This window comes from Poecile atricapillus, chromosome 13 (genome assembly GCF_030490865.1).
Source record: "Poecile atricapillus isolate bPoeAtr1 chromosome 13, bPoeAtr1.hap1, whole genome shotgun sequence".
NCBI lineage: Eukaryota > Metazoa > Chordata > Aves > Passeriformes > Paridae > Poecile > Poecile atricapillus.
This window is the reverse complement of record NC_081261.1, coordinates 17,242,612-17,258,392: the sequence shown is the minus strand read 5'-3', so window position 1 is coordinate 17,258,392 and position 15,781 is coordinate 17,242,612. Positions and strand designations below refer to the sequence as shown.

The 15,781-nt window shown below is 48.2% G+C and overlaps 1 protein-coding gene across 1 annotated transcript in view; it reads right to left on the bottom strand.

The window, feature by feature from the left end:
• The window catches only part of SIL1 (SIL1 nucleotide exchange factor), a 165,432-nt gene that overhangs the window by 26,602 nt on the left and 123,049 nt on the right, over positions 1–15,781 (bottom strand). Inside the window, exons 5-7 of the mRNA XM_058848363.1 lie at positions 13,682–13,778; positions 11,098–11,289; positions 6,507–6,628 (exon numbers count right to left, since the gene is read on the bottom strand). Coding sequence (XP_058704346.1) covers positions 6,507–6,628; positions 11,098–11,289; positions 13,682–13,778 — 411 coding nt within the window. The remainder of the gene's footprint in view (positions 1–6,506; positions 6,629–11,097; positions 11,290–13,681; positions 13,779–15,781) is intronic.

Here is a 15,781-nt window from a genome sequence, read left to right as displayed (position 1 = left end):
CTGGATCCTGCATTTCCCACTCCTGTTGTTCAGCTCCCAGTCTCCCATTCCTCCCTTCCTTGTTCTACTCAATGCACTTGTCAAGTTCCCTTCTGAAACACACAACGAGGGGCTGCCACAGCCCCCTGCACACCCAGAACAAAGAGCAGATGCAGCTGCCCCCTCTTGATGAGTATTTTGCACCTACTGGAGGGAACACAAAGAACACGCCGAGACCTGGGAAAATAATGCAGGTGGTTAGGGAGGAAAATCTTTGAAGCCTGTGAAGCCATTAGCAGAGTGTACAGGCTGTAGTAAAAAGGGTAAACAGAAAACATAGGATCACAGAATCATTTAGGCTGGAAAAGACATCCAAGATCATCAAGTCCAACCATTAATCTCACAGCACCATGTTCACTGCTAAACTGTGGCCCTAAGTGCCAAATCTGCACAACCCCTCCAGGGCTGCTCCAGCACTTCACAACTCTTTCAGTGAAAAAAAATTTCCCTAATCTAAACCTCCCCTGGCAGAACTTGAGGCTGTTTTCTCATGTTCTATTGCTTGTTACTTGGGAGAAGAGACCAAGCCCTGCCTGGCTCCACCCTCCTGCCAGAGAGCTGTAGAGAGCAAGAGGGATGAATAAATAGTGGCTGAAGAGACAGAGGAATACGCGTTGTGTCCAGCTACAGAACCACGTCTGCACTGGGAAACAGCAAGTTTGGGCTGTTTTTTTTGGCAGAAAGTGATTAGGTAACCAGCCTGAACATGTATTTTAAATGGAAACCACCACAGTAACTCAAAGGCTTTAGCAGAGAGCATTTACTAAACACGATGAGACAGAAACAACATGTTTTATATAATGCATGAGCTGGCTGTGATGAGTCTTTCCCTCGCTGCTGAAGCACTGCAGGAGCAGCTTCCTGGTGCTCCCCACGCCTGCCACAGCCCTGGGCAGCACTGGCTGTTCTGTGTTTGTGGGGCAGGACACCTCCCACAGCTCTTGGCACATCAGCAGCTGTGGACTGAGGAGGCCCTGCAGGCTCTGGGAGCACCCATTGCTGTGTGGAGGACACAGGAGGACGAGGCCACCTGCCTGAGCCCTGGGGAAGTGGGAGAAGCCAGTGGAGCCTAGTGCTGGGGGAGCTGTGTGGGAGCTCAGTGCCCGCGTGGGATGAGGCCAAACACTCCCATTTCATCTTCACTGCTTGGCCTCTGTGTCCTCTCTCACAGCACCAGCCCAACCTGCCCCAGAACCCCCGAGTTTTACAGAAAGGACAGCGTCCTCAGCCTAAAGCCAGTCCCTCGGGCTGAGGGTGCCATCCCACCTTGTCCCCTGTCCAGCAGCTGCAGGCACCTGGGGAAAACACACCTGGCACCAGACAAGGCCTGACCCCACCCTCTGCCACTTCCAGCCATCAGCAGTGCCCCAAAACTTTCTCCCCAAAAACCCAGGAGCAAATCTTGGATTCTAGACTTTTCCCTCCTTGTCTTCTTGAGAGCACAAGGATGGCAGTTTACTCTTTAATTGTTAATTACACTTCCTTGTTAGATTTCAGAGGCTGAAAAATGTTTAGGGATTTATTCTTCTGTGTAATTAACCACAATGATGAAACACCCATTTATACTGCACTGCAGTTTTTGTTAAGGTTATTCATAATGGGGAAAGGCTAAATAGGTTGAGTTCATTATCATTACAGAAAAAAATCGAGGTGACCCAATCAAATTAATTTGAAATTAAGTGCAGTGAGGCTGATAACTCCACACAAGTCAGGAGTTCAAACAGAAATAGAAGAGACAATCCACAAAGCAAGAAATTATAAGTCAAGGAGTGGAGCTGGAATTACTGCAACTCGGAGATGGCAAACACGTGGTGTGGGCAAACAGGGCCATGGAAAAAATCAGGAAAAGTGGATAAAGAGATGGGCAAATACTGCAGGAAGTAAAAGGAGAAGCTGGAAGAGGAAGGGATGAAGATGGATTGGAAATAAATGGGTAGGGACAGTGCTTGTTAAGCTAACCAGATTTATTTCTCTGCACAGAAATTCTTATGTCCTTACAAGACAGCATCGAAGCAAGGTCTTTAATTTTACTTTTCCTGGGTTTATTGCTTGGGCCTCTGTGTTATTTAACACCAGTGAGCACCAACCAGTTTCAGTGCACAGCTGGACCTAACTCAAACCCCTTAAATCTGGTGGAAGCTCTTTCCTCTTGACAGAGGCGTTCTGGAGGAGCTGCTGCTTCTCCAACAGAGCAGGCAACTCTTGTGCTCTGGGAGAATGGACAGCACCAAGGGACTGATGGACAGAGCAAGAGACAGCATTCCCACATCCTTCTTCCCTCAAAAGACAATGGAAAAGCAGAACCAAAAGCAGGTGGACCCCACGAGGCTGAGCCCTGTTGGACACCCCAGCACAGCAGGAGGAACAGAGCCCATTGCTCAGGGAGCTCCTCTGAGGCTTCTCTTGAGAAGCAAACACATCTTGTGCCTCTCTTGGCTTCACCAAAGTGGGGCAAGCTCTGCACCAGCCTCGGAGCAGATGACAGTGGATGGGATATTCAGGATTGTCATCCTTTAAGGGGTTTAATCTCTGGGAAACAGCTAAGACAATCCATGGAAAACTCTTGGGTGTTGCTACATGATCATGCTTCAGTTATCACCTGTGATGAGTTTACTCCCAAGCTGTCACCAAGTCCTGGGGGGTTATTTTAGCACTCAGGGCCAAAAGGGCAGAGTGAGAGCCCAGCAGTGCTGGGGCAGAGGCTGTGCTGGGACTGTCCCTTCTAGGACACATGGCAAACATCAACTCGGACCATCAGTGTGACATCCTTGTCCCTGGCCACCCCAGTGTATGGGTTTTTAAAGGTCTGGCCAAAATGCCACGAGTCTCTCACTGCAGCTGCACAAGCGGCTGCCCTCCCAGTTCCCCACTTTGGCCAGGCCAAAATCTCACCTTCTGAGCCTTCTGCCTTGTCCCCATGAAATACAAGCTGCTTCCTTTTGCAGCTTAACTTCTCTTCATCCTCACCTCCAACTCACCCCTAAGCGCACGGGGAGCATTTGGGATAAAGCTTCAAGAAGGCATTCAACATAAATTATTATTCCCCTTCTAAACGGATTACAAAAATCCTTTTATTACAAAATACTAAAATGTCCAAATTATTGGTGTGGAAAAGCGTTTCCTGTAGGTAAAGTTTTCAAAAATGGAGGTTTTAATCTCAAGCATAATCCTTTCTGGCTAACATTTCCAGTCTTGTGAAACATGGAGATAGAGACTGCACAGAGGCCTGGCTGTGCCACCAACAAAGGGAGACGCTGCCTGTAAATAGCTCAGAGGACATCAGAAGACACTTCTCTCATCAGCAATCTTTTTTAGCTTAATATAGCTCCTCTTTGCATAAAACATTGACATTTTTGTAATGTTTGGACCCAATGGTGCGAATGCTGATTGTCATGCGAAGATACTGGAGTGTGCCTTCAAAATATGCAGGAACATTTTACAGACAGTAGTTTCACTTGCCTCCAAAATGCTGGATCTTAATATTTCATACTTATATATATTTAAATGTTAGTACCACAGGATAAATGCTAACATGCTTTTATGCTAATGCAATCACTGGAAATCCAGATAATGCTGTGTATTGGCATATACTGTTAGTGAATTATGGATACCTAAATGTACAACCCCACATGCCTAGCAATTATTTTTGTTAGTGCATTTAACTTTTATTTGCAATCAGAGCACTTGAGGATTGTTCAAATGAAGTTTACTTTTGCAAACTGCTGAATGGAAAAACATTTTGTTAAAGGCTTAAAAACAGTAAGAGTGTGATGAGGTTTTAGACTTGCAATAAGGGCACTCCTCAGAGAACTCCACCAGATGGAACAATGTTTGATTTGGTCACAGACTCAGCAATTAAAACCCAAATGCCTGAAGTGAAGGGCATATAAGAGAAACATGAGATGAAACTTTGATTTCCTCCCTGTCAGGTGAAGAAATCTGCCTCTCCTGTGGCAGATGGATGCTAAGAGGTCAGATCCTGGCAGCTGGACCCCAGGACCCTGTGCCCCAGATCATGCTGTGCTGTGGCTGCTTTTCAAGTCTGCTTTAAGCCAAATAAACAGAAGCAGTATCAGGAAGAAGAAATCCTGAGCTGGCCCTGCTGTACCTTCTCCTCCTCCTGCCTTTGCTGATCTGAGTCTTGGCCAGCCCCCCCGCATGCTGGCTCAAGAAGCTGATCCCCTGGAAAACCCTTTCATTCCAATGGGCTTCCAGGACAGCCAGAGCTCTGAGCCAGGTCCTGGCAGGACCACGTGCATGCAGGACCTGGGCACTGCAGCTGCTTCTTCCATTCCTTACCTGCTTCCTTACCTGAGCAGAGTTAAGGACAATGCAAATCTGGAGAAGATCTGGGTATTTCTGAGGGTTGAAAAGTTCTGGATGTGACCCAGGCACTGCTCTGTGTCCAGTGGGCTCCTCTTGTGTTAAACACTTATCTACAGACAACGCCAAACTCCCCCTTCCAGACTGAGCTGTGCCAGGATTACTGACCTCCCATGCCAGGCTCTGGAGCTGCTATCATCATGCCCTGATTTCCCTCTGGGAATGTTTGCCTGGCTTGAAACTGCAGGCCTGAGCCAGACTGGCTGGAGAGACCTGGGAGGTGGCCACAGACCCATTTGGTGAGCAGCAGACCATTGCCTCTTCCCCAGCTCAGCATCCAGCACAGGGTCTGACACCAGCCCCAGGCACACAAGCACAGAGCAGATCATGTCCCTGCAGCCCAGCGAGCTGTGACACCTCTGGGAGGTTGCTGGAAAGCCCTACCACCTCTCTGAGGCTCCCAGGAACAACTGTGAGAGAAGGAAATAAACAACAAGCCCTCAGAAAAACACAAAATGCTGTGTGAAGTACCTGAAATGCCCCCGACAGTTTAACTAGAGCATGGAGTAAGCTGAGAAAATGTATGAACAAACGAATTAAGCAGTGAGCACACAGCAGACAAGTTGGTATGTAGGTGTCTACTGAGAAAGCTTAAGCACAGCAAAGGGAGAAAAAGAAAACTCAAACCAAGGCATAATATCCCTCACACTTTGGAATGGAACTCTCAGACAATGTATCATCCAAACCACTCCAAATTACCATCTGCCAGAATGTCCCTCAAAGTAAAAAGGTCCACAAGTTTGCAAAGCAGCAGTTTAATGCTGTCATATCAGATGAGAGGTTCTCTCCAAAGAAGTTTTTAGCACTTGAGTGAGAAATACTACACAAAAGTGTCACTCTTGTGGCCACTGCTACATTGTCAAGTACCATGAGACAATGAATTTTTGGAGTCTTGGCCATGTCACGTCAGGTACATCTGGAGAGAAGCTCTTTATCAGCCCCTGTCATTTCACAAGTTACCTGCAAATGTTTCCAGACCCTCTGCATGATCTTCTCTGTGTGGATAAAGAATCTACATAAAGAATGTGAGCAAACCACTCCAGTATTGTTTCAAAGACTGAGACACACCAGAATATGAAGAGCAGGTGTTGTTTCTGATGCATCTTCCTGTCATCACTAAGCCAGGCTCTGTTTCAGACTGGAAGCTGGATCCTTTCCTGGTATAAATCTGGGTACCTGCTCCTGTCCACGAGGTCCCCTCACTCCACTCACGCTGAGGGCCAACTGCATTGCATATGAGATTGTTGAATAAATGCAGGTCTGTGGACCATGTGCTAGACTAAGCCATAAATAATTCATGATGCTGGAGAAGGTGACTGTATTTTTAGGTGTAGAAATATGCAGATAAAGCAGTCCTGACCTTCAATTTTCACTCTGCACTTCTGATCCTCAAGTTTGAGTCCATTCAATGCATTTCTAAAGCCTCTGCACCTCTGAATGTGCAGCACACCCCCTGCAAAGCCCCAGACCCCATAAATTGAAAAGGGGGCACCAAGAAAGCCCATGGAGTCCACAGGACACCTCCTGCAGCACTACACGTGATGCCCCAGCATGAGGCAGAGCAGGTCAAACATTCTGCAGCTCAGTCTCCTCTGGATTCTGGCTGTTCACCCTATTCCTGACCCCACATCTACTCAACACCCCTTTGATGGCAGAGGCACATGTCCATGGGGCCCAAACCCCACTCCGAAGACCACGGGAGCTGCTCAAATCAGCACCTTGCCATCCTGAAGCAGCCCAGGAGCAAGGAAGAGGAAGGACAGAGGTGTTCACTGGGGTGCTGGTAACTTTACCCTCCTGTACATCTTCCCCCAGACAGGTGTGTCAAGGGGAGAGAAGGAGAATTATTCCCCCCTTGGTCTTTGTGTGAACAGGGAGCCCAGGGAAATCAAGCAACAATCACAGATTTGACACCACATTACCTCTGGACACATCCAATGAGCAAGATGAGGACACACTGAGGAGAAGGGGAACGGGTGTTGCAAGGGGACAAGACAATTTTGTGGCATGTCACAACACAGCTGTCAGAAATGAGCCAAGAGAGGCGGAGAGAGGCACAGAGCCCAGCTGAGGGCAGGTCTCACCTGGACAGGGCAGCTCCCAGGACGAAGGCAGCGTGTTCCTTCAGCGAGGCCTCGCTGCTGTTCAGCCCCTCGATCAGCAGCCGGAGCCCGCCCATGGACAGGAAATCCTTGGCATTGTCCACCTGGGAAAGAGCAGCTCCCATCAGCACAAACCCTCAGCCCCTGGAGAACACCTCCCTTCACACCCACAGCATCCTCTCTCTCCCACTCTAACCAGAACAGGGTTTTGAAAGGAATTTAAAATTCGGAGGGAGTGGCTGTGGCTGAACTCTGCACGGTCCTGCCCAGCAGCACAGGCAGTGTCCTCGTGGGAGGACACTGCCACGAACAGAAAGCATAGCTGGAAACACAAATACTTTGATTATAGCTATCAAAACTGCTCTTGACATGTATTTCAGTAATTCACGTGGTGTCAAAAACTCGTTACATCTGCTGGTGTCAAAATATTCTCCAGCTCTTTGCTCTCCCCTGAGCAGGCCTTTACTGGGGAGCCGGGGAATTGCATGTTTTGCAAATGCAGATGACAAATTGATGCTGTAATTGTAGCACCAGGAGTCAGGGATGTTTGGGAGGCTGTCAGCACCAATAGGGTGCACAGGTGGCACCAGAGTGAGGAGCATGGGCACTTCTGGGAGCTCTCCATGAGTTCCATCAACAACTTCCCATGGACAAGGAAAGAAAAAGCCAGTCCCTGCATGGAGGGCTCAGCCAGGATCTTCCCCAGGGAGCAGCCCTACCATGATTTTTCTAAGCAAACTATAATGGATTAACTGCCAGTAGGGAAAAGTTTACACATTAGCGGGGATTCATCAGCTTCTGGCCCTAAGTGGATCAGGGGCTAGCCAGGCACAGTCACAGCAGGCATCTGCTCTTGGAGAAGAGATCAGAAAAGGCTCTGAGTGCTCACAGACAAAATTTAGAGAAACAGCACAAAGTACTTCAAGTACAAAATTCAGTCCAAAGTCAAATCGATGCATTTTTGTATTCAATGATTTTTTATTTTTTTTTCAATTTAAAAGGGGATCTGATGAATGCTCAGAACTGCCTGCACAGAAAAATCAGGTTTAGAAATTCGACATTTTTCCTCCCTGAAAGACAGGGAGACAACAGTAATTGTTGGCAGATGGAAACAGAATATAAAAATGAGTTATCAGCAGGGCAAGCCGACCCCCCGATGGGGTGGGACAGGACAAACACCACAAGCTGTGCAGGGCATGTGGGACACTCTTCTAGTCACTGACTTCATGCTCGGTGTTATATTTATCTCAACCACGTACCTTCATCAAAATTGGCCCTAAGTCAGATATTTCAGGTACCCAGGAGAAGGAAGAAGCTTTGTGTCCTACGGGTCTGTCGTTACCAACCAAAGTAGGACCTGGAGAGCTGCAGCTCATCTCTGCTCCCCAGTGGGACAATACCCACCCGGCCCTCTGCAAAGCTGCTCTCTGCAGGTCTGCTGGGCCTGATTCAGGATTTGCAGCAGCTTTTGTATCCTTTCAGATGCTGTTCTTTTAACTGTCCCTATAAACCAGGCCTACCACATCTCTCAGTTTTCTGCAGAGCCATCTTTGTCTACAAAGAAATCTACGCAGCAACCCAATTTCAGCTGCCAGTGGGTCCCTTTATTACTCAGCCTCTGTAAAAACTGGTTTAGTGCTGGAATCGGACGTTGACTTCTGCACGAGAGGGAATGTATAGATGGGCAGGAATTTGCATCCAGCACCTGGTGTGGTAAAACCAGCCACTGCTGTAACCTCAGCAGCACCAGAGTCCTTCATGCTGCCCCAGCATCAGTGAGACACCACAACTGCAGAATATAAATTGTGCTGCAAAGCTTATTCTGAAGATGTGTTTATCTTTTTTAACCAGAGTCTGTCGTGAGAGCTCCTTCCCTCATTCGCTGTTTTAAAACCAACAAAATCCCCAAACTTAACAACTTGAAGGTATTAACCTCTCTGGGGAGCAGCGGATGCTGTGAGGCAGCAGCTCCTACCTCGCTTCAGTCCACTGAAATCAGTGCAGAAGAAAAACCAAAGATCAAAAGAGCTCTTGAGTAAAGTACACAGGCAAAGCAGGCGAGGGGAGGGATGGGAGAAGAGCAAATATGACAGCAGTTATTCAGGGAGCAGGTTTGAATTGGATGAGAAAGAAAATAGGGAGGGAAGGTGAGAGAGAAAATGTTAGAAAACAAGAGCGAGGGAAAGCAGCATGTCAACCGCTCGCGATGGAGAGGAAATTAGCAGAGAGATGGTGTAGCATGTCAGAGGAGAGGAGAGAGGAAGATAAGCAGAGTAAATAATTGAGAGAAAGAGCTTGCAATGCCTGAGAACGGGTCTTGGCTCCGCACACTGCTGTGCAAGCACCGTGAATGCTGTTTATGAGTTACGCTCTGCCCTCTCCACATTTGCATTTGGGTTTTATGCGTTACAGATAACCCAGCCAGCCAAACCTTCCTGCTCCTTCTCCAAGACGGGCTCCCGAACATGCCAAGCTGAATCGTGGCTGAGGAGAAGCAAACCAGAGCTGGCAACCAAAAGCTGAGCAAACTCAGAGCCTTTGGGCTGACTCTTCAGAAGCAGGAGAGAGCATCTCCCCGGGCTGGGCACCGGCCCCGGCTCCCATGGCACGCTCCGAGGCATGGGCTGCCCCACACCCCACTGCTCTGGGCCACTCGTGGCCATGCCACAGAGCAGGGAGCAGCCTTTGCTGGCACGACCTCCAGGGCATGGCATTTTCCACTCCACAGGGCATCCTGCACCCCAGAGGCAGCAGCAGCACGGCTGAACAGTAACAAAAAGCCATGGCATGACACTGCTCTGGTGGAGGCTGGGGAAGGTGGCACCAGCAGAGTGGCTCCACATGTGGCCTGGGCCAGCCACACCTGCAAGGATCCCCTGCTCCCACGGCACGACTGGGACTCGCTGCAGAGGAGTCCTGACAGCTCAGCCCTTCCAGGGTTATGCGGCACAAGCGTCCTTTGGCTGCTGTTCAGTAATTACATTAAGCCAGTGCTGCTAAAGTCAGTCCCAAGCAGAGATAATGCTCTGGACGCATTCAACTGACTGGAAGAAGAAAGAGGAGGAAAAGCCATGCTGGCTTAGAGACAAGTCATATTTCTTATCAGCTTCCTGCCTGACGAGAAGGTGCTGCCCAGCCATCTGCCCCGCCAGCGCGGGCACAGAGCAGCGCTGTGATGGGAGCACAAAGAGCCTCTGTGCTCCCGCCAGCCTCCTGCCATTCCCCCTCTCTGACCCCTTTGATGCTGCATGTGCTTCCCTTTGATGCTCCAGTCCCTGCTCCTCTGCCATTCTGAAATTGCGTGCCCCATCCTGTGCCGCAGGGATTTTCTGCTGGAATAGTCCAGACCCTTATGCTGGAATCCAAAGCATCCCAGGGTGTTTGGGGGCTGCTTTTTAGCACACTGGCCTGGTGCTCTGGCACCCTTAATCAAGCAAGATTAGCCCTGAGTACAAATATGAAGCTCTTTGGGTGCCCATTGTTCACAGTTATTCTCTGAGTCACACAGATGCCGTCAGTGACACAAAAGCAGGGAGAACAAACAGCAAGGGAGACTCTGCATGCCCACAATGAGTGGAAATTGAAGACAAAGAGCCCTGGAAATAACACTTCTATCAGCTGGCACATGGACTCCCTCTCACAGCAGCAGCACTTCAGCTACCTGCCCCCAGAATACCAGATTTGGTTCAACAAGTGCTGTTCCAGTGAAAGGGCGTGCACTGGCACCTCCCAAGAGTTGTCCCACTCACCCTCTGAAATGACAAAGTGCCTCTGGAAACTCTCCCAGTGCACTCCAGGCTCTCCCAGTCACCGGGGAGGGAGAAGCCAAGTCCCTTCCCAAAGGGCAGAGCAGAGGCTGGATTACCTCCCAGGGGTGGCACCGAGCAAGGCACCAAGCCCAGGGGAGCAGAGCTCTGTGCCTGCAGCTGCATCCAAGGGGAGGTAGGAACGTGTGAGCTGAAAGCAGAGCAAGAGGGATCAGAGGGAGGGGGAAAAGTATGAGCACAAACCCGAGGAAGCGAGATGCCAGGAAATATGTTCACCCTCAAAGAGAGCTAATTAGCACAGCAAGGCTCTACATGCCACTGCTTACTCACACCAAGACAAAATAGGGGCTTTTGGGTGGCTGTCGCCTTCCCTGGTACAAAGATATTCTCTGTGAACTCATGTAAGGGCACCTACCCTCAACCACGGCAGCTTTCCGTGGAAGCAGAGAAAAAATAATTATTTTCTTAGCAATCACCACTCTATTTACCCAAAAATGGCAGCTAAAACCCCATTTTGTAATATTAAGCAGGTAAAAGAGGAAAAAGAGAAGATGAGAAAACCAGCCTGAGAACAGACAACAAATCAGGCAACTGCTAGGATACTGCTGGCTCCTGGCACAAGCGACGATTAATTCCAACCTGGATATAAAATGAGCCTGCACTAGTCCTCTGCTGTCTGTTATTGTCCCAGGATTATGGTAATTAAGCAATTTGTATTACCTGATACCGATAAGAAAAATAAAACCCCATTTATGACACTGCATCCCCTGGATTTTACACGGTAGTTACTGAGGCATTCTTGTTACCTGGTGAACATAATATTCGAGATCATAAAGCGCCGCTACTTTTTCATCCAGCGTGGAGGCAGAGCTGTTGAATTTGCTGATTAATTTAACCATAATTTCATAATCTGTTTCTATCTTCATGTTCAGCTTTTCAAACTCCTCCTTCAGCTGCTCTATGGGCCGGAACTTCTTCCTCACCTCTTCCTCTCGGGCCTTGGAAACAGAAGGAGGAAACCAGATGTGACAACAGGAGATGAAGAGAGACAAGAGACACAGAAAGGAACATTTACAAAGGGAACCTGGCTGGCTGTGCCAAAGGATTTATTGCTGTGCATCAGAGGTGCAGGGGCAGGGTTGGAGGGTCCTTCTGAGCAGCCCAGGAACCCAGTTACCTGTGAGATACCCACAGTACGAGTGAGCAGCAGGGCTTTGTACACCACTTTTACATCTCTACACCATTTGTGCACCATTTCTACATCTCTACACCATTTGTGCACTATTTTTACATTTCTACATCATTTTTACAGCATTTCTACATCTCTACACCATTTGTACAGCATTTCTACATCTATAGACCATTTGTACACTATTTCTACACCTATATACCATTTTTGCACCACTTCCACATCTCTAGACCATTTGTACACCATTTCTGCATCCCATTTCCTCCCAGCTCAACACCAAGCCTGCAGGCAGCAGCGCTGCTGTTCTGTCTGCCTGCAAGTGCATGCTCTCAAAATCTGCCTGCAAAAAGCCCTGAGCCACCTCCCTGATCTTACAGCTGAACCTCTCTGGAACCGGACGTGAGGCTGGAGAGCTCCAGGGGTCCCATCCAGCCCGAAGTGCCCAGCAGCTCTGAGGAGATCTTGGACACAGAAAAAGATGCTTTCACTGTTCCAAGCACTGAACACATTCCAGGATGGCTCTGTCTCCCAGGGAAAGGTGTGGGGAGAGAAGCTGTCAGAAAGGGAAGCAGGAGGAGCAGTGACAAGCTGGGGGAGTGAAGTGCTGTGCCACGGGGCCTGGCCAGCAGGCAGCCTGTCCTGAGCACGGCTCATCTCCCTCGCAGTAACAGCACCCCAAGGGCTGCCCTGAACCAAGAGCTGACACAAAACATGTGGTGAGGAGGAAAGGATCTGTCTGAGATCTCATCGAGCCCCAGAGGTGCAGGAACATCAGCACTGGTGGCACTGGGATCACAGCCTGCTGCTGCAGGGGACAGCAGCAGCAGAGAGGCCAGGCTGGAGCTGGGCTGCCCCAAGGACAGCAGAAAGGCAGAAAGCCCCTTTTGAAAGGGATTTGTCACAAATACCAAGATGTGTTTGCATGCAGAGCGAGCCTCAGCTGGAGGGTTTGCACATCCTGCTCCCCATGAGGGAACAGAAGCCAAGAGCTGAAGCCACCAGGGGAAAACCAAGTGAGCAATGGAGGTGAAAGCTGTGTCAATGGAATGATTAATTACCACTGGTAATTAATACCATCCCAGTCCACCCCCAGCACCCCCAGTACCCCTCTCTGGAGCACAGAGGGGCTCAGTGTAACTCCATTTCCTCTGACACAGAGCCCACAAGGATGGATTTGCTCTCCACAGGAGTGACTGCAAATGGAATACTTTAGGTCCATTAGATGTAGATGCTTTTAGCCCAGTTGCTGGGACAAAAGCTATTCTAACAGGGGGTTTTAAAATATGGCTTATTTTCACCTAATAGAGTGAAATCACTAATTTCTGCATTTCAACGATCCTCATTTCCAGCAGCCCTTTCCAGCAGCCCTGCAATCAATCAGCAACACTGCTATGGAAATAATCTCCCAGCAAACGAAATCATGCCCTGCTGCCACACAAGGGGAGAAAAAACCTTTCTGTGACACCAGAACTTTAGAGCCTTGACTCCTCTTTCAGTTTTCGTTGGAGTGAGCCAACACCAAGTCAGCAGGAGGAGCGAGGGTTAAGGAAATGCTGCTGAGGGGGAGAAGGGAAAGATGCTCTGATGCACCTGATGAGTCACACATCATCCCAGCTATTTACTTCGGGTTCTGCAATGTTTGTAACTAAATGGACAACTCAGAGCTTGTGTAAGGAAACTTCAGCCTCTGCTTCACCATGGCCATTTGGGTTTTGCTATGCAGGGCACGAGGCTGGAAGCAGAAAGCAAGGAGGGTGGTGAGAGGGAAAGTAACTCCCTCTGTAAATACCATCAGCTGCAATCCAGTCCCCAAGGGGGACTGCAGACATTTCTGTGAATTGAGCAGCAGTGGAACAGATAAATTACATTGTTCAGAGCAGCTGTGGCTACCCCAGGATCCCTGGAAGTGTCCAAGGCTAGCTTGATTGGGGTTTGGAGCAGCCTGGAAGATAGTGGAGGCACTGGATCATCTTTAAGGTCCTTTCTAACTGAAACCATTCACAGAATCATAGACTGATACAGAGAAGCCAGGGAACAGTATCACTAATGGGCTAGCAAAGGTAATTTAGGCCCATATTCACCACAAGATTAGTTTGCACAGTGTTTCCAAGCAATCATTTTAACTGTTGAATTTCTGCAGTGTTTGACAGGGTGTCTTCACATCCCTGCTCAATACATTGCTTTAGGAACAGGAAACTCACCTTCCTTTCTGCCTTCTCACTTTCCTTCATTTTAGCCAAGGCCTTTTTGAGCTCCTCGGATGTGAATGAATTTGCATTGACATCGACCTTGCCCAGCCTTGCAGAAGAAACAAAACAAAACAGAACATGTTATGAGTGAACAGCTGCCTCTATTCTATTTTCACTGTAACATTCTAGCAATGGCTAAGAGCAGAAGGAAAGGGACCAAAAAAACACACCACACTCCAGAAAAGATTGGTCTGAGTGCTGGATCCTGTCTGGGGTTTACTCCTCACCCTGACAATCAGGGGCTCTGCAATCAGCCTGCTGACCCAAAATCTCAAGTCCTACCACAGTAAAACCAGCTGATTAATTGATACCTCAGGATTTCATCTTGCACACAAATGTCCCCTGCCACTAAATCATTCCTAAGGGCTTGCAAGCTTCAACCTGCAGATTTCAGCTTATGACCATTTGTGATGGATTGGCATTTAAGAAACAAAGGGAAACACCTAAGGAAGTTAAGGCTGCTGGAGGCTGATGGGAGTTTTTTCTCCTGGCCAATAACTGGCCATGTCTGAAAATTGACAGTAATTTTGGCCATTGAAAAGTGACATCAACCTGTGAATGCCACCTTAAGACCTAAGCCTGGGAATTTCTTGCTCTCTTTGGTTTCTGGCTTTTGAAGAGGCAACAGGACTCCAGTTCAGCCTCCTTCCCCCAGGCCGGACAAGGCTGCGGCAGGGGGAGCGGGGCTGGCTGGAGTTCTGCGCTTCCCAGGGAGGATGGAGACTGTGAAGTGACAGGAGCCCCTTCTCAGAGGGCTCGCTGGGCCTTGTGCAGCGAGGCTGCCGGGCCAGGCCGGTTCCTGGCTTGGCTGCAGTTTCTGCCACTGCTGAGTTTCACCAGAGACTGCTGAGTAAGGGGAGGGAAAGTTATTGGCCTGTGGTGTGCTGCGAGAGAGGCCACACTCCCCCAGAGGAGCCATGAAAAATCTTCCATCCCAGAAAGCTCCAGCCACTGCTCCAGCAGAGATCACCAGACCATCCACAAGGCCTGGGCAAGATTTTAACTTCTTCACTACCCAGATGAGACTTTCAGATTAATCCCTTTTTTCCAGAGAGAGCGGGAAAGAGAGAGGGTGATCAACATGTAAAGAGACAACATAAACTATCAAAGACAATGAAGAAAAGAATTAAGCTTCAGATGGGGAGAGAAATAAGGAGGTGCCTTAATAACCTGAAATATTCTTTTGCTAAAACTATGGAGATGGACAATAATGTTCTGAAAAAACTCCTTTAATTCATGAAACAGTATGTTAGGGGGAATGGAGTATTTCAAAGTGTGGATCTGAGCAAAAGTAATTAATTGATAAAGCTGAGTAAATGGTGAAGTAGTTGTGATCTTATGAGATGCTGGAACAAAAAAGAAGTGATAGTTGTTGAATATTTGTGGCCCATAAGAGGCAAAGAGAAAACTTCTGTTTCCAGAGATGATCACAGAGACAGATGAAGAGAACATTTGCCTTTGAATAACTCATCCTTCAAATGCCACCCCTTGAGCTATGGCCCAGGGACACACCTCAGAGTGGTGTAAAAGGGGAGGAAAGAACTGATGGCAGAGTTTTCCGGCGGCAGCATCAGAGAAATACAAAACCATGAGACAATGGTTTGCTTGTGAAAACCTCCATAGATTAACAAAAGAGGACTTCTATTTCTCTGCAAAGACTGCTGAAAAGACTACAGCAAAGTTGGGACTGTCTTAATCACCAGGATTTTTTTATTTCTATGCTGTCATGTGAGCAAAAAAATTATTGGGTATGGGGAAAAAAAAGGATTCTGGAGGTTTTATTCTGGCTTCTTACTCTTGTAGTTTTGTTAATAAACTTACTTTATTCCTTTTTAAATTTTAATCCTGTTTTGACCTAATTCTAATCCAAATCTCCCAACAAGAAATTCGTAAATTTTATAGTGATTTTTTAAAGAATGCCTTAAAACCACGACATCATTGTACACAGAGTGAGAGCAAGGGCAAATCCACACAGAAATTACCCAGAACTTCCAGAAGCCCCCTTGCGTTGATCTTTATACCTTTCTGGTTGGATCAAGGAGTGTTTATCTG